Source organism: Bufo bufo, chromosome 5 (genome assembly GCF_905171765.1).
Source record: "Bufo bufo chromosome 5, aBufBuf1.1, whole genome shotgun sequence".
In the NCBI taxonomy this organism is placed as follows: domain Eukaryota; kingdom Metazoa; phylum Chordata; class Amphibia; order Anura; family Bufonidae; genus Bufo; species Bufo bufo.
In genome coordinates, this window is record NC_053393.1 from 519,436,664 (window position 1) to 519,455,474 (window position 18,811).

The 18,811-nt window shown below is 47.7% G+C and overlaps 1 protein-coding gene across 6 annotated transcripts in view; it reads right to left on the reverse strand.

Moving 5' to 3' along the window:
* ADAM22 (ADAM metallopeptidase domain 22) overlaps window positions 1–9,089 on the reverse strand; it is a 281,199-nt gene extending 272,110 nt beyond the window's left edge. For all 6 annotated transcript variants that reach the window (XM_040434533.1, XM_040434530.1, XM_040434531.1 and 3 more), the window contains exon 1: window positions 8,999–9,089. In XM_040434533.1, coding sequence (XP_040290467.1) covers window positions 8,999–9,071 — 73 coding nt within the window. In that variant the 5' untranslated portion in view covers window positions 9,072–9,089. The remainder of the gene's footprint in view (window positions 1–8,998) is intronic.
* Window positions 9,090–18,811: the final 9,722 nt, after the last annotated feature.

Consider the following 18,811-nt stretch of genomic DNA (forward strand, 5'->3'; position numbering starts at 1 on the left):
TTCTTACTGCCAGGTTCCTTACCGATCAAAGCTTCTGACATGTCGCTATCGCGTCAAAGGTTTTCTAAAATGATAAGTACCCTTTAGAGGCTTTAAAGATGTCTGCCATAGACAATGTCTTATTATATGGCCTAATGAGATAATAGGGGATTCTCCACTTGCACCTCTCCTCGACTATCAACAGAAAGCAACGTAAACTGCCGTTCTCAGCTATAAATGCTGGCAAATTCACTCATTTTGCTTAGGTTGCCACCTGGCTCCCTGGAAGGAAAATTAGATATGGGGCTGCTACACAATATTTTGCCCAATGTCCACCAAAGACCTTAAAGGAGTTGTCCCAAGAAATATTCTACAGTTTCCAAACCAGCACCTGGATCTCAATTCTTTTGTAATTGTATGTAATTAAACGTTTAATACAGCCACTGAGTGTGATTCTACTTGTATAGCGCCACCTGCTGTTTTTTTATTTTTCTATTTTCTAATTTCTCTGTCCACCACACTGAGGTGGACGCACATGCCCAGTTCCATCCTTCAACTGCCACCAGCTGCAGACGTAAAGACATCTCCTGAGCTGCCAGCTTGAAATAAAGCCTAGCAGAGCGTGTGGAGCAATGAATAGGGAGATCTCTGGATCCATGTGAGGTACAGGGCTGGTTCCTGCTTTGTTCTAAATTGATTGTCATGTACTACATGATGTTCGCTTTTCATTTTTGACAGTAACCCCTTTAATCATGGATCCTCTGATATGATGACGTCCAATTTTCTGGATTAAGGGCTACTTGATAAACTTTGAACCGTCACATAACTGTATGCTAAATAAACCTAAAACTGGGTGACACGAAGGGTGCAGCTCATTATCTGCACGCGATGCTTCATCCACCACAACGTGCCATCGATGATTACTTTTGTGTGCTGCCATATGCACGCTGTACGAGGCACTGACATAGCGCGGCTCTACCAGAGCTCCGGAGGAAATCACATCACAGATTTCACATTTGGATTCATATGTTGGAACCAATTATCTCAGTGCCTGTGAGAAATTCTATTAGACCAAAACGACTGAATATGGGACAATGTATGGATTCAGGCGATAGGACTTAATCCAAAGCTGGCGCCACCGCTTATCTGAAGAGGAGAGGCATTCGAGGTTAAGGCCGTGAGCCCTAAGGGTTATGCAATCTAAGGGAACACTGGTTGAACAAAAGAGAAAAGTGCATTGACATCCAATGTGAACACACATTAGTATATGAGCACCCCCAGGCTTCCCTAAGCCATCCATGTACCGTGGTTGGATTCAGGTCAAATGTGTCTGACAAGTGCATACTTGACACGTAAACCCATCAAATGCAAAGGAGCGCAAATCTGTGCGAGTACACGTGTACCACCTTTATATTGTGTCCAGGACTTATTTGCAGCCTAATATTTGTTTTTGCAAGTGCTGCCCCCCCGTCATAGCTCTGATTGGTTTGCAATATTAGAATAAAGGCTCATGCACATGACCTTATGTATTTTGCGGCCCGCAAAACAACGATCCGCAAAAAAAAAAGGGCGACGTCCGTGTTGCATCCCTTTTTTTGCGGATCAATTGTAACAATGCCTATCCTTGCCTGTAAAATGGACAAGGACGTGTTCTATTTTTTTTTTTTTTGCAGAACGGACATACTGACACGGGATGCACACAGAGTCATTTCCGGTTTTTTTCAAGCTCCATTGCAGAAGACCAGTAGCAGAAGTGCCCAGGCTGCACTCCTAAGCTGGGAGTGGGGCTTAGTAGGTTGATGGGTTGGAACTTAGCAACAGGGTTTCCCAGACATGACTTTGCTTGTGGCCTCAGAAATGCCCCTGACCATTACTTGCCACCAGTACAGTTCCTCTAGAGAGGGGATTCCTGCCCAGAATCTCACCAAACAGTAGCAAGGGCATGGGACCCACCAGGACTAGGCCCCCTCTCCAAGGGCCTCATAACAGCTATTTGGTCTTTCTCTCGTGTGCAAAAAAATTTACAGAATTACTCCAATGGTAGAGCAACATCTTATCCAGAACTTCTGCAATTCTGGAAAAAAAAAAAAGTGGGGAAAACTTCCTCACCAGTACTGTAAAAGACTGTAAGAGGGTCTGAAACATATGGGTGCGGCGTATGGCCATTACGAGGTACCCCACTCGAGGAAGGCGCAGTGATTCAGATTTAACTTGAACAGTGGTTTACTCAGATTAAGGCAAAGAGAATAAGGATATAGTCTCTCAGAGAGGGCACAAACTTGATGGTTGCACAAAATATTGTGGCACGGAGCTTGATGGTTATTAATAGCAATGGTACAGTACTATACAGTTTGGAAAGTAGCTCCACAAGTAGTTGGCATCACTAACAGGACAGTCGTTACACCCAGTACTGCACCGAAAGCAGGAGTATAATGCCGTTCCCACAGGATAGCCCCTAGTCACAAGGCATAGTCACAGTACACTGACTGCAGGTGGTTACAGGGCTTGGACTAGCTGGGTCACAGACTCTAATAGGTGCACCTTGGCTAAGCAGCACTCTGTCCACACATGTTTCTCCTGTCCCCAGCCAACCTTTGTGCCCACCGCATAAAATGGTATGACAATGGTCATCAGTCACTTCATTGTCGGTTCTCAGTACTAGTATACTCTTTGTAAGAAGGGTGTGGGTTAAATGGTCCGACACTCTTTATCTGGGCACCCCCTTGCAAGACTAATATGATCAGGTAGTATGACCCCTGGGACACCATGGTGCTCGTTCAAGCTCACTGTCCCTTCAGCTCTCAGGAGACACATGGTTGGTCCACTGCAGTGTAAAGGTAGACATCTCCTACGTGAGCCCAATGGACCCAAGCAATCATGTGGTCCCAGTGGTGAGCCGCCACAAGTCATCCATTTATGGCATACCTTATTTCAGTGGTTCACAACCTTACCCCCAGAGCCACATTCAGCACTGATTGATGGTTACGAGCCACATTCAACACGACCATCGTGAAAATGTTTAATACTAATTACCTGGGCATGATACTTGCTGGGCATTGGATGGTTATCTCAACCACTGTCCCACTCATCATGCAGTAGAGTCTCTCCACACCCAATGGACGCTGTGCATTTCAATAGAAGCCGCTGATGGACGGGTCATGTCCCAGGCCCCTCCATCAGCTGCCATTTTCAGGAGCATACTTGGCAAAAAGCTTTACTGAGGATCCTTCTCCACTACCGTACATATACCCCTTCCTTAGACCCCCACCATCACCACCTATACTCACTAAATGAGTTCATCACATCACTAAACTGTGTGAGCCGTCTCCCCGTACAGCTGATCGGAGGGGGGTGCCGGACTCCCGCCGATCTGATATGGATGACCTATACTGAGTATAGGCCATAAATATGAAAAAGCCTGGAGAACCCCTTTAACGGTTCACTTCCAGTGGGTATAAATCTGTGCCGGTCCATTAATGGACACATACATTAGGTGCATGAATTTTAGGGTGCCTTCACATGCAGCAGAATTTGGTCCATTCAGCTCCCAGGGGCTTGCAGAAATCCATGCTCTTAAGGCCTCATGCACACGACCATATTTTTTTTCCGCACCTGATCTGCATCTGGATTGGATGCGGATCAATTTATTTCAATAGGGTTGCAAAAAATGCGGAAAGTATCTGCATGTCTGAATGTCCATCCCGCAAAAAATAGAACAGGAATAGGCATTTTGACGGCGGACCCCGTGGAAATTGCGGGATGCACACGGCAGGCATCCGTATTTTGTGGATCTGCAAAATACATATGGTCGCATGCATGAGACCTAAGCCCAATTCAGATAACTGGAACTGATTTTCAGTCACAGAAATTTCAAATCTGTTAGGTGTGAAGGCACTCTTAGGCCTCTTTCACACGGGCGTTGCGGGTGCGTTGCGGGAACATTGTAATGCGTTTTGCACGCGTGTGAGAAAAATCAGCATGTTTGGTACCCAAACCCGAACTTCTTCACAGAAGTTCGGGCTTGGGATCGGTGTTGTGTAGTGTTGAGCGAACTTCTGTTTTAAGTTCGGCGTCTAAAGTTCGGCTTCCGGTTAGCGGAGAATCCCGATAGGGATTCCGAATTCAGTTGTGGTCCGTGGTAGCGGAATCAATAATGGCCGATTATTGATTCCGCTACCACGGACCACAATGGAATTCGGAATCCCTATCGGGATTCTCCGCTAACCGGAAGCCGAACTTTAGACGCCGAACTTAAAACAGAAGTTCGCTCAACACTAGTGTTGTGTAGATTGTATTATTTTCCCTTATAGCATGGTTATAAGGTAAAATAATAGCATTCTGAATACAGAATGCATAGTACAATAGGGCTGGAGGGTGGTGGCGATATGGATGAGGGTGCCGGTATCGCCACCACACAGGTATAGACAAACTTCAGATGTGGTTCATTCATATGCATTAGTCACTTTACTTTAATCAGACCAACATACGGACATCGGTGCGGTTGAATGTAGCAAGGATGGTTCATCCAGCAGTTTCATATAGTCACGCACATAGTTTGTCCACTTGATATTAATTCATGATTGTTGTAGTCTTATTGCAATTGGGCGTTATAGATGCGGCAAATTTTGGAAACTCTCACTATATATATTGTTTGTAGTAGTGTCATGTACACTTTTTTAATTAATTTCAATAAATATATTTTATATTCAAGGAATTCTATATACTCTCTTGGTTGTTGTTGAAGACAATAAAGTACCAGCAAAGTGCATGAGATTAGATAGATCTTATGTACACTTTGCTTTTTACTCCCATGCGAAAATTTATTTGCCGTGTGGATTAAAAGATCCGCAGCACGTCAACTGTTTGTGATTCCGCACCTTCTGTAGTGGTTTCCCCATAGACCTCAATAGGGTCATTAACACAGAAAATGTGCACAACAATCCGCACTAAAAACCACACAAAACACAATAAATAGTGCAGATTTATGTGTGGTTTTGGTACAGATTTCTTGAAGATAATCTGCATACAAATCTGCACTGACTTCAAGTACTGTAGGAAAGCGCAAGGGTCCGTCATTGACGGAAGGTATGTGTCACCGAGATTCCTGGCCTCGGTGAGGTAAGAGCCGGTAGTTTCATATGTCAGCGGCAGCTTGTGCTGGCCGACATGGTTTTGCTATTTAGTATGGCTGTAAAGCCGATCCGGGCCGGCTCTTACTGGGAGCAGCCAAAGTGCAGGGTGGGTGGCTGCTCCCCATGTTCCAGGCCGGGTCTTGGTTTCGGCTAGAAATTACAGGCAGCACTGTCAGGTGGTGAGAATTTCCTCCTCTCTGACAGTGAAGCTCTGTCAGTCTCTGTGTTGGGGCCTGGGTAAAGGCCTGCTACCTTGTTGGTGTGAGAGCAGGCGGTTTCTGCTATGTCCAAGGACTTCTGCATTGCTGCATGGTGTGAACAAACACCAGGCTCAAGGTGACTGTTTTCCTTGAAACTGACTTTTTGTTTTGCTTATCCTTATGTGTGAATAAACACCGAACCGTTTAAGTTAAAGACGTTGTCGTTGCCCCTATACTGCGTCCGCAAGCCTGTCTACCAGAGCAAATCCCCACAGTCCCCCTAGGCATTCTGCACACAGGTGCAGGTTTAGGCCTCTTGTCCACGAATGTAAGGGCTCCGTGCCCGTGCTGCGGACCGCAAATTGCGGTCCGCAATGCACGGGCACCGACCGTGGGGCAGCCGCATGCGGATCGCAGACCCATTCACTTGAATGGGGTCCGCGATCCGTCCATTCCGCAAAAAGATAGAATGAGTTCTATCTTTTTGCGGAACGGAAGCACGGAACGGAACACCACAGAAGCACTCTATAGTGCTTCCGTGGGGTTCCGTTCCGTGCTTCCGTTCTGCACCTCCGGATTTGCGGACCCATTTAAGTGGGCTGGTGACCCGTGTATTGTGAAACCGCCATATACGGCCCACAGCACGGGCACAAAGCCCTTACGTTCGTGGGCAAGAGGCCTTACAAACAGAAAATCCACACTGATTTCCATGCGGACTTCTGTGCATTGCCGCACAATAAAACTAAAAACCTTCGATTTTTGCCAGAGCTCTCAAACTTCCATTTAAAAAAAAGAGTAAAATCTGCACGCAAAAAAATAAAAATATAATAATCCTCCTAAACAATTGACATGCTGTAGATTTCTAAATCCACCTGGCAGGTCAATTTCCGCACAGAATAAAAAAATCTAAGTGTACATGGGATTTGTCTTATCTCATTCACTGGTACTGTATAAGGGTGCATTCACATTACCGTGCCGTCGTTTGCGGTCTGCAAATTGCAGATCCGTAAAACACGGATACACGCCGCGTGCATTCCACATTTTGCGGAACAGAACGTCCAGCCCATAATAGAACAGTCCTATCCTTGTCAATAATGCGGAGAAGAATAGGACATGTCCTGTATTTTTGCGGATGCCACGGAACGGATATACACATGCGGACCGGACACAGTGTGCTGTCCGCATCTTTTGAGGCCCCTTTGAAGTGAATGGGTTCGCATCTGAGCCCCCCAAAAAATGCGGATCAGATGCGGAAAAAAATATACGTTTATGTGCATGAGCACGGATCCGCAGGAAAATCTGCCCGTGCTATATTATTTTGAAGCAGATTTTGAAGCAAAGTTTACCCTATACAAACAGAATTACTAAATCCGCTGCATGCCATCTTTTCCATGCAGATTTTGAATGGCTCCGCAATCCGGAAGGTGTGCTGCGGAATGGAAGCACGGAACCCCACGTAAGCGCTACGGAGTGCTTCTGTGGGGGTATCTCTCCGTGCCTCCGCACTGCAAAAAAATAGAACTTGTTCGAATTTTTTGCTGTGCGGACGAATCAAGGACCCATTCAAGATAGCGCCCGTGCACTGGGGACTGCAAATTGCCATCCCAAATGCACGGAACGGCCGTGTGCAAGAGGCCTTAAGGCTACAGTTTTTTAACGGCTGTCTCAAGACTGTTTTAAGACCAATGGCAGTCTATGGGGTTATTCACACCGCCATTTATTTTACGGCCAGTGAATAACAGACTTCAAAAAATAGAGCATGTTTTCACTGACTTCCCCCCGTTTTTAACATCTGTTTCTCAGAAAGAAATCAGTGAAAAAAACATCTGTTAAAAAAAATTTTTTGGGGGGGGGGGGAGGGTCCGCAATATACGAGCACCGGCTGTCATGGATTAAATTGAATTGGTCCGCAATCCAGGTGATACGGTGCGGTGCCGGACGGAGGCACAGATCGGAAGCCCACAGAAGCACTACGGAGTAAAACATGCACTACTTTTTTGTGGTGCGGACCATCGGATGTGGATTGCAGACCCCATTCAAGTGAATGGGTCCTGTGTAGTGTTGAGCGAACTTCTGTTTTAAGTTCGGCGTCTAAAGTTCGGCTTCCGGTTAGCGGAGAATCCCGATATGGATTCCGAATTCCGTTGTGGTCCGTGGTAGCGGAATCAATAATGGCCGATTATTGATTCCGCTACCACGGACCACAACGGAATTCGGAATCCATATCGGGATTCTCCGCTAACCGGAAGCCGAACTTTAGATGCCGAACTTAAAACAGAAGTTCGCTCAACACTAGTCCTGTGTCTGCATACAGTGGCCCTATGGTCGGGCCAACGCTGCATTCTGCAGCAGGGACCCGGCCAGCACATGGTCGTGTATGTGAATCCTTAATGCGTTTACGTACACATCAGTAATTTTCTATTGACTATGGGTTGGCGGAAAAGCCACTGGGACACGCACTACTTTGGTCCGTGAGGTGGACCAAACATGCCCATTTAAGTCTATGGGTCCATGAAAAACCAAATGGCACAACATGGATGGATGGTGTTCTGTCAGTGATTTTTCACAGACCATTGGTATTAGATGCTCTCGAAACTGGTTTTCAGCCTAGCAGTATATGTGGAATATGGATGACACATGGAGGGCAATAAAACGGACTAAACACGGATTCTTCACAGACATAGTCACTGATCATCTCGTCGTTAAGTGTCATCACGGACGAGTGAAAGAGGCCTAACAATACAGTTATCAAAGTTCTGTCTTGTAATGAGCATACAGAAACATACAAAAACTGAATGCACACAGAGTTCCTTTAGTTTTTTTTGTGGACCTATTGAAATGAATGGTTCCGCAAAAAAAAACGGAACGGACACGGAAACAAAATATGTATGTGTGCATGAGCCCTAATAGGACACGTTCTATCCTTTGCGGAACGGAAATACGGAAACGGAATGCACACAGAGTTCCTTCCGTTTTTTTTGTGGACCCATTGAAATGAATGGTTCCGCATACAGTCCGGAAAAAAAAAAAAAAAAAAAAAACCGGAACGGATATGGAAAGAAAATACGTTCATGTGCATGAGCCCTTAGTCTTACGGGGTCACAATCTCAATGCACAAAAAAAACAAAAAAGGAAATAACTAAAAATTTACCAAAACCAGACTGTGAACTGTTGTGATTGGGTCAATATTTGTTCCAAGGGACCGGACCCCGACACATCCGGTGATAACCAAATTTAGGCCACTGCACCAAGTAGGATGGGTCGATGATAACACGCTGCACCTGCTTCCACCTCCCATGACTCCACAGCCTCACTACTGACATGGCCTATTGCTGGTTTTTCGCTGCCTCTCCAGCATCTGAGGGGTTAATGCAGCCAGTAAATCTCCTCCTTGTGAATGCTCCTCATGTGCCCAGATGCCAGGCACTAGTGGCAGGCGGCCTGGTGATGAGAGGAGACACCAGCCAGGCTCATCCCTGGGGAGAATAGGTTTTAATTAGAAGCATAGTAAATGGAGGGTAGGGGGATGTCCAGGACCACCAGGGGCTGCAGGTCACCGCTGTATCAATGCAGAGCAAAGGACAGGAAGGTTCGGAAAATAAATAAATAAACAAACAGACGCGTGTTACAATGTAGCAATCCAGGACTGTGCCCCCTCCCCCTCCCTGCTGTCGTGCAGTGACTTACCTGCCTGGGAACTGGCATGGACCAAATACAGGGCTCCAATCAGGCAGCCTATCCAGCAGTCTAAGCTCTGCATGGCTGGCACAATCCAAGAAGCATGTGAAGGGTGACTATCAGAGAGAGGTCCTCATTGTGAGGGGCTTGTGCTGCTGGGGTCTCCCTGCCTCTCACACTCTCTGCTGCTGCTGCATTGTGTCCTCCTGGTTTCCATTAGTGTTCTTGTGCTTTTACTGCATTGGGTGGTTAGATGTGGATGAGAGGACTCAAGCACCTCCCAGGTCTCCTCATCCACATGCACAGCCACATCCTTAGACTCATCAATGCCAGAGCCTGCAGAGCCTGCCTCCTTGCAAGGACCTCATTGCACACTGGGAAATGTAGTCTTGGTTATTGCAGCTGAAATGTCACACAGGATCCTGCAGCACCTGCACAGTCCTTGCTTAAAGGGGACATTACCCCTGTAGGTGTAGGACTACTCCTATGTAAGGTCTGGTATTCTTCACAGGAGGGCATAAGAAGATCCAGATCTGAGGTTCTTCAGACTCATCGCTCCTTGAAATCTGTTCAGCAATTGTCTTTTTAAAAAAAAAAATTAAAATGGCATAGGACCTGTGATGGCTAACCTCCAGCAAAGGTAAAACTGCGACTCCCAAGATTCTCAAAACTCCATAGAAATAAATGCAGCATGCTGGGAGTCGTAGTTTCACCACAGCTGGCTAGGTTATCATTACACTGGGGTTGTCACCCAGCTTTCCCGTGCTCCTGAATGGCAAAGCTGTCTTGTCAGGTAGAGATACATCCTGTGATTGCACATGGCTGCACAGCTAGGATCCTGGTAAATCTAGAATGGGTGTGAAACTTAAAGGGGTTATCCCATGATTAATGTAAAAAATGAAGATCAGACATCATACATTACATGACGATCTCTTTCTAACAAAGCTAGAACCAGCCCTGTACCTCACATGGATCCAGAGATCCCACTAGTTATTGCTCTGCTAGATTTATATCAAGCTGACAGCTCTAAGGGCGTGTCTTCTCTGCTGTAGCGCAGGGGGCGTGTTCATTCTGCTGCAGCTCAGGGGGCGTGTCTCAGCTCTCCCCTATCAAAGCTCAGGAGGCAGTTGAAGGATGAAACTGAGCATGTGCGGCCATCTCAGTGAGCAGGTCAAAGAAATAAGAAAAAAAAAACAGTAGGTGGCGCTGTACAGCTAGATTTTATTGAATAACTTAATTACTATGTTAAATTTTTAATTCTATGCAATTACAAAAGTATTCAGATCAAGGTGTTGGTTTGAAAACTGTAGAATAGTGGGCGTGGCCAGGCACCGGAGGAAGATGGCCGCATAATCCCTGTGCTCCCGCACCCAGCGACTAATTTAGCCATCAGCCTAGCGCCTATACCCTCTTATCAGGGCTTACAGCTGCCGCACAGCAACCGCTGACCTGCCGAAACTCCTCCAAGATGGGGAAACCCCGCAGGACGCCGCACAAACCAGAGTCGGACTTGAGGCAATTCTTCAAGCCGGAGAGCGGCAAAGATGGCGGCACCGCGTCCTCCTTACTCCGCTCTTAGCCGACTCCACCAGACCCAGAGAGCCTCCCTTCACCCGCCTCACAGACATCACCGGGTGAGTGCGACACCATATAGGTCAGAGCACCGGGTCTTACCAGCTCCCCCTTTGCAAACAAAGATTGCAGACATAATAGCACATGAAGGAGAGCGGGGAATGCGCCATGACGCCAGGCCTGAAGCGCCTCCACCACCATGGCCCGACCTGCATGGCATGGAACAGGGCAAGGGACATTGTGAACGTCCTCAAAGCCCACCTGAGACAGAGGAAGCTTCCTCCCCAGATGAAGGGGGCAAATACCCATATGATGGACGCATTAGGTCTATTGCACATGACCGTATGGCTCTTTCAGTGTTTTGCGGTCCGCAAAAAACGGATCCGCAAAAAATACGGATGACATCCGTGTGCATTCTGTTTTTTTGCGGAACCGAACATCTGGCCCCTAATAGAACAGTACTATCCTTGTCCGTTATGCGGACAATAATAGGACATGCTCTATTTTTTTGCAGACCGGAAATCCGGACATACGGAAACAGAATGCATTCCGTTTTTTTTGCAGGCCCATTGAAATGAATGGTTCAGTATACGGTCCATATATACGGAACGCAAAAACGGAACGTAAACGGGGAAAAAAAAACGTTTGTGTGCATGAGGCCTTAACAGCACTACCTGCGTCCCACTCTCTAGTGTCTGAACAAGCTCTTAAACGCATGTTAATTGCATTGAAACCATCCCCCCATGAGGACATTACTACTTTGCTGACGCCCCTATCAGCCTCTGTACAAGCTCTTGATGCTAGTGTTACACATTGAAACGAAAATGGGGGGATTTGCGGAGTCTCAAAATACAGTAATCGACGCCCATAATGACATAGCGGATGAGCTGGAACGAGTGAATGCAAACTTGCTGACTTGGAAGACCGCTCCCAGCGCAATAATATAAAGTGAGTCGGGAAACTATTTTTTACCCTACCTCCCACTATATAGCGGAAATTACTTATGTGAAGGGTCTAAATTAGGGATGCTCAACCTGCGGCCCTCCAGGTGTTGTAAAATGATGCCCTGCTGTAGGCTGTCCGGGCATGATGGGAGTTGTAGTTTTGCAACAGCTGGAGGGCCGCAGGTTGGGCATCACTGGTCTAAATTGTCCACAGAAAAGAGCTTATCTGTGGAAGGAGGCGATGCTACATCACGCCGATATCTTGTGTGCTCAAGAAACACATATTATGGAAAAAGATGCACATAGATTGAAGCACCATTCCTTCCCAACAATCCTACAATCACCATCCGAAAAAAAGACAAGAGGTGCTCTAATTGCTATCAGAAATACGGTTATCTTCACACAGATTGCACAAATAATTGACCCCAGAGGTCGCTATAGGATTCTGGTGTGTTCCCCGAATAATAACATCTACACTATCGCCAATTTGTATGCGCCTAACCGCAGACAAATCTCATTCCTACATACAGATGTAGCAGGGGTAACACACACACACTCTTAACTTAAATTTCTTAACTCGTGTGTGTTAACCCTGCTACATCTGTAGGATAGTGAGGAAAGTCAACAAAGTAAAACAGGGTAGTCTGCTACTATGCAGAGATTTCAATTGCATACTGGTCCCCTCAATAGACACTAGCAACCCCACTAGATCTGTAGATAATAGCTTATCATCATTTATACACTCAGAGGAACTCTTTGATGTATGGAGAGCACAACATAACACAGAAAGAGATTTTACCTTTTTTTAGGAATGCCATAGAACATATTCTCGCATTGGCTTATTTTTAATAGATGGTGCATTACTGTACAAGAGATGCAAATCTGGCATTGATTTAATCAAGTGGTCAGATCATGCAGCCATAACGCTCGACGTTCAGGAAGGCAACCCAGACAAAATATGGAGAAACAACACCTTTCTCTTGGGTCATTCTACATATGGGAAAGAAATAGAAAATGCCACCATAGAGTTCTTTAGGTTCAACAACGGCACAGCATCTAATGTGTATTATGAATGGCTGGCTTACAAAGCATTTATACGGGGAATTTATATAATAGTAAAAAAAGCCTCGAAAAGTACGTTGCCTAATAGCGTCGCAGGTCCCAGTGGTGAAGTGGGTGTAGTTCACACAAGTAAATGCGTTTTTTTGTTGGACCGCGCTGCCTCAGAAGTCGCAGAAATTCCACATTAGAAGTCAGTCAAATAATCGCGGACATGGGAAAGCAAACAGGCCAACGGGGAATGCTGATGACAATCAGCCGCAAAGAAAGGAAAACTAGGGAACAAAATCAAAATCTGCACTATTGGCCGAACTCAATAAACTTGAGAGAATAAATAAGCAAAACCCCACTTTTGCCACTTCCCATAATGAACACTCGCATCCAATTAAGAAACTTGCTCCTACATAATTATGAACGGGTCCTAGGTAAGACTAAAGTCAAACACTATGCACAAAACAATAAAGCTGGCAAACTTTTAGCCTCCAAATTAAAGCTCCAGCATACGCGGTCTAGAATCCCTTATATTAAGCATCCGACCACTGGAGCTAAACTCACAGACCCTAGAGACATAACTGCCCAATTTAAAGAATATTACAACACACTTTATAATATAGAGAACCAACAACTCCATCTGGATAATATGACCACATTTACACAAAACTTCTTAGATAATGCACACCTACCAGTCTTAACTAATCAACAATTGGCCTCTCTTTGTGCCCCCATCACCACAACAGAAATTCTCAACACCATCAGAACGCTGCCTCGTGGGAAATCCCCAGGACCAGATGGCCTTTCAAGCAGGAAACGCGGACGACATCATCCTTACCCTGACCGAACCAACTGATTCGCTACAGCGAGCTTTAGATATAATTTCTAGTTATGGATCTTTGTCATATTATAAGATTAATGCATCTACCGTATTTTTCGCCCCATAAGACGCACTTTTTCCTCCCCAAAAATGGGAGGAAAATGCCCCTGCGTCTTATGGGGCGAATGCTGACAGTTTAACATCGCTGGATGCGATGTACGGAGCGGGGGCCAGGGGAGGGACTGGGAGGAGGAGCTGGGGGCCGGCAATAGCGGTGGGGCAGTGCAGTCACTGTACTATAGCCCCGCCCCACCGCTCCGGTATTCTAATATAAAATGTATTATTGAATTAAAAGTTATTAAACATGCCCCCCTCACTCCTAATAGTACCGTATATCCTAATTGCTTCTGTATAATGCTGGCAGGCAGGCCGGGCGGGCGGCAGCGTAACTCCCTGATGTCACGTGCCTGCGCCGCCTGCTTTATGAATGAAGCAGGCGGCGCAGACAAGTGACGTCAGTGAGTGACGCGCCGCCCGTCATTATACAGAAGCAATTAGGATATACGGTACTATTAGGAGTGAGGGGGGCATGTTTAATAACTTTTAAATCAATAATACATTTTATATTTGTATACTGGGGGGGGGGGGGCGTCAGCGGTGGCGGGGGGGGGGCTGCACACGGAATCTGTGGATGGCACAGTTAAGGGGTGGGGGTCTGTGGATGGCACAGTTATGGGCTGGGGGGGGTCTGTGGATGGCACTGTTATGGGCTGGGGGGGGTCTGTGGATGGCACTGTTATGGGGTGGGGGGTCTGTGGATGGCACATATATAACAGTGCCATCCACAGATCCCCCCCTGTAACAGTGCCAGCCACAGATCCCCCCCGTAACAGTGTCCGTCATCCACAGATCCCCCCCCGTAACAGTGTCCGTCATCCACAGATCCCCCCATAAGTGTCCGTCATCCACAGATCCCCCCATAAGTGTCCGTCATCCACAGATCCCCCCATAAGTGTCCGTCATCCACAGATCCCCCCATAAGTGTCCGTCATCCACAGATCCCCCCATAAGTGTCCATCATCCACAGATCCCCCCATAACAGTGTCTGTCATCCACAGATTCCCCCCCATAACAGTGTCCGTCATCCACAGATCCCCCCATAACAGTGTCCGTCATCCACAGACAGGCTCGGACTGGCTCACCGGGAAGCCGGTGAAATGCCCGGTGGGCCCCTTGCCTGTCTGCTTATACTACAGCCAGAGCCACCAGCAGGGCAGTTACTATACTTTCAGGCGCCTGGCTGTTATCAGGTGCTGGACTGCAGCACTGGCACACATATCATTGTACTTTGGTGAAAGGGACAGCACAATACTTTGCAGCGCTTGTTCCTTTCTCCAAAGTAAACTTCACCGACCCGACATGAGCAGACAGCTCCCCCCCTCCTCTCTGCAGTGTGAGATTCCATCATGTGTGAGGAGGGGGCGGAGCCAGAGGAGCCGAGGCAGCGGGAGGTAATGGAGACGCTTCTCTCTCTGAGTCACTGTGCCTCCCTCCAGTATAAAGTTCAGTCCCCTCACTGGTCCCACTACTCCACACAGCAGCACTGGGGTAAGTTACTGTGGGAGGGAACTGGGAAGTTAGGAGAGTCCTGAAGCTGCTGCCCCTGCACATCTTGTGTCCCCCTATTGTTCCAGCCCCTCACAGACCTTTGCCCACCAACTATCTCACCTATACTTTATACAGGGCAAGAAGTTCTGTCTCCCAGTGTCCCCCTCTTCCCTCTCATCAGTGGCATTTCACACTTTCCCAGCCCCTCACCCCCACATAATATGTAATGTCTCTGGAGCAGTGGCGTACACACAATCCATGGGGCCCCGATGCAAAACTGAACCATGGGGCCCCCCGCCCCCCCCCCAACCTCCCTCCACCAGCAACAGAGTTAGGCTACTTTCACACCTACGTTAGGTGCAGATCCGTCTGGTATCTGCACAGACGGATCCGCACCTATAATGCAAACGCTTGTATCCGTTCAGAACGGATCTGTTTGCATTACCACGAACAAAAAAAACAAGATAATGCAAACAGATCCGTTTTGACTTACACTAAACGTCAATGGAGGACGGATCCGTTTTCAATCGCACCATATTGTGTCAGTGAAAACGGATCCGTCCTCATTGACTTACATTGTAAGACAGGACGGATCCGTTTGGCTCTGCATCGCCAGGTGGACACCAAAACGAATCTGCACAGACGGATCCGCACCTATAATGCAAATGCTTGTATCCGTTCCGAACAGATCCGTTTGGCTGCAGGCAGCGTTTTGGTGTCAGCCTCCAGAGCGGAATGGAGGCTGAACGGAGGCAAACTGATGCATTCTGAGCGGATCCTTATCCGATCACAATGCATTGGGGCTGAACTGATCCATTTTGGGGCCGCTTGTGAGAGACCTGAAACAGATCTCACAGGCGGACCCAGAAACGCCAGTGTGAAAGTAGCCTATAACTCTGCTATATTTCTGTAGCCTGCAACCTCTGACTGCCCAGTTGGGCTGAAACTACTACACCCAACATGTTCTGGCAGTAATAGTAAATGGATATTGGTGCAATTCTGAGCTACTAGTCTATATAATACAATATAATATTATATAGACTAGTAGCTCAGAATTGCACCAATATCCATTTACTATTACTGCCAGAACATGTTGGGTGTAGTAGTTTCAGCCCAACTGGGCAGTCAGAGGTTGCAGGCTACAGAAATATAGCAGAGCTAGTTATAAAGCCAGCCCCCATCAGACCCTACTCTGAACTCACTCACCATATTGTGGTGAGCAATTATAAGGACCTTTTTTTTTTTTTTTTTACAAATCTTATCTTCACTTCCGGACCGGCACAGGCTTCTTCACGCTCTCCCGAAAGCTTTTCCGGCGCCTTCTCCCTGCTGCGTCTCGGCGTTGTTGTGCGCCCGCGCAGCCTAGGGAAACGTCATGTCCGGCCACCCAAGAGGAAATGACTAGGCACGCCGCACCCGCACGGGGAGGAGGTTCAGGGGGAGGAGACTCACTCAAGGAGGGTAGGGCTGGCCTGGCACTGCAGCGCAGAAACGCAACACTGGGCGGCAGGCCCCAGGTCGGCCACCCGGGTTAAGACTGTTTCACACGAGCGAGTCCATTGCGGGAATCACGCTCCGTGTGTGAGTGAGACCCTCCGCTCTGGACTTGCAGGAGCGCACGGCATTACCATGATTTATAATGCTTACGTGCCTCTGCTTGACCTTATTTCTACAGAATCATACTGATAGCTTTATGTCGCTATGTCCAGAGCGGAGGTTCACACTCACACACGTGTGAAACACTCACTCGCTCGTGTGAAACGGCCCTTATACAGGCAGGCAAAGCACTACTGCAGGGCGGGGCCAGGGGTCCACAGGCAGCTGGGCCCCCTGGAGTGCCGGGCCCGGTCGCAACTGCGACCCCTGTATATACGCCCCTGCTCTGGAGGTTATATCAGTACTGGAGCGATATAAGAGGAGTGGCTGATATCAGTCACATAGGATGTAATGTCCCTGAAGGTTATATCAGCGTTGGAGCATTATAAGAGGAGCGGCTGATATCAGTCACATATGATGTAATGTCTCTGGAGGTTACCGTATTTTTCGCCCCATAAGACCCCCCCCCCCCCCCCCCCAAAATGGGGAGAAAATGCCCCTGTGTCTTATGGGGCGAATGCTGACATTTTTACATCGCAGGCTGCGATGTATGAGCGAGCGGGGAGGGACTGGGAGGAGGAGCTGGGGGCCGGCAATAGCGGCAGAGCTGGTGCAGTCACTGTACTCCGGCCCCGCCGCTCCAGTGCTGCAATATTCAAATATAAAATGTCTCATTCAATTAAAAGTGATTAAACATGCCCCCCCCCCCCCACTTTTAATATTACCGTACACCCTAACAGCTTCTGTAGAATGCAGGCCGGGCGGGCGGCAGCATAACTCCCTGATGTCACTTGCCTGCGCCACCTAGTTTATGAATCAAGCAGGCGGCGCAGGCACGTGACGTCAGTGAGTGACGCGCTGGCCGCCCGGCCTGCCTGCGTAGTACAGAAGCTGTTAGGGTGTACGGTAATATTAGGAGTGAGGGGGCATGTTTAATCACTTTTAATTGAATGAGACATTTTATATTTGTATACTGCAGCACTGGAGCGGTGGTGGGGGGGGATCTGTGGATGACAGTTTTATGGGGGACATCTGTGGATGGCACTGTTAAGGGGTGGGGGGGGGGGGGTCTGTGGATGGCACTGTTATGGGGTGGGGGGGGGGGGGGTCTGTGGATGGCACTGTTATGGGGTGGGGGGGGGGTCTGTGGATAGCACTGTTATCTGGTGGGGGGGGTCTGTGGATGGCACTGTTATGGGGTGGGGGGGTCTGTGATGGCACATCCATAACAGTGCCATCCACAGATCCCCCCTAACAGTGCCATCCACAGATCCCCTATAACAGTGCCATCCACAGATCCCCCCCATAACAGTGCGTCATCCACAGATCCCCCCATAAGGCCTCATGCACACGACCGTTGTTTTGTTCCGTTCCGCAAAATGGGGTTCCGTTGTTCCGTTTCTGTTTCCGTGTGTCTTCCTTTATTTTTGGAGGATCACCAGACATGAAGGAAAGTAAAAAAAAATCTAAGTCAAGTTTGCCATGCAAATGATAGGAAAAAAACGGATGCGGACACGTGGACGTGGATTACAATCTTGTGTGCCTTCGCGTTTTTTCACAGTCCCATTGACTTGAATGGGTCCGCAAACCGTTTTCCGTGGAAAAAATAGGACAGGTTTTATTTTTTTGATGGACTGGAACCACGGATCACGGACGCGGATGACAAACGGTGCATTAGCCGAGTTTTCAACAAACCCATTGAAAGGCAGAAAATCACGAAAAACTGAACAACGGACACGGAATAAAACAATAGGCACCCCAGTCCGACACTGTCCACAGATCCCCCCATAACAGTGTCCGTCATCCACAGATCCCCCCATAACAGTGTCGGTAATCCACAGATCCCCCCCATAACAGTGTCCGTCATCCAGAGATCCTCCCATAACAGTGTCCGTCATCCACAGATCCCCCCCATAACAGTGTCCGTCATCCACAGACCACCATTAGTTCCAAACCCACCAAAAGCACACCTTTAGGTTAAAAAAATATTTTTTCTTATTTTCCTCCCCAAAAACCTAGGTGCGTCTTATGGGCCGGTGCGTCTTATAGGGCGAAAAATACGGTAAGTCCCAGGTGCTGCCTCTGAATCTCCCCCAAGAGATTCTCCAATCAAATTGAAATCTGCCTTCAAGTTGGATTGGCAAGATAAAGAGATAAAATACCTGGGTATTCACCTTACTAAAACCTGGTCGATGCTTTACCCCCATAACTACGAACCGCTGTTCAAAACTG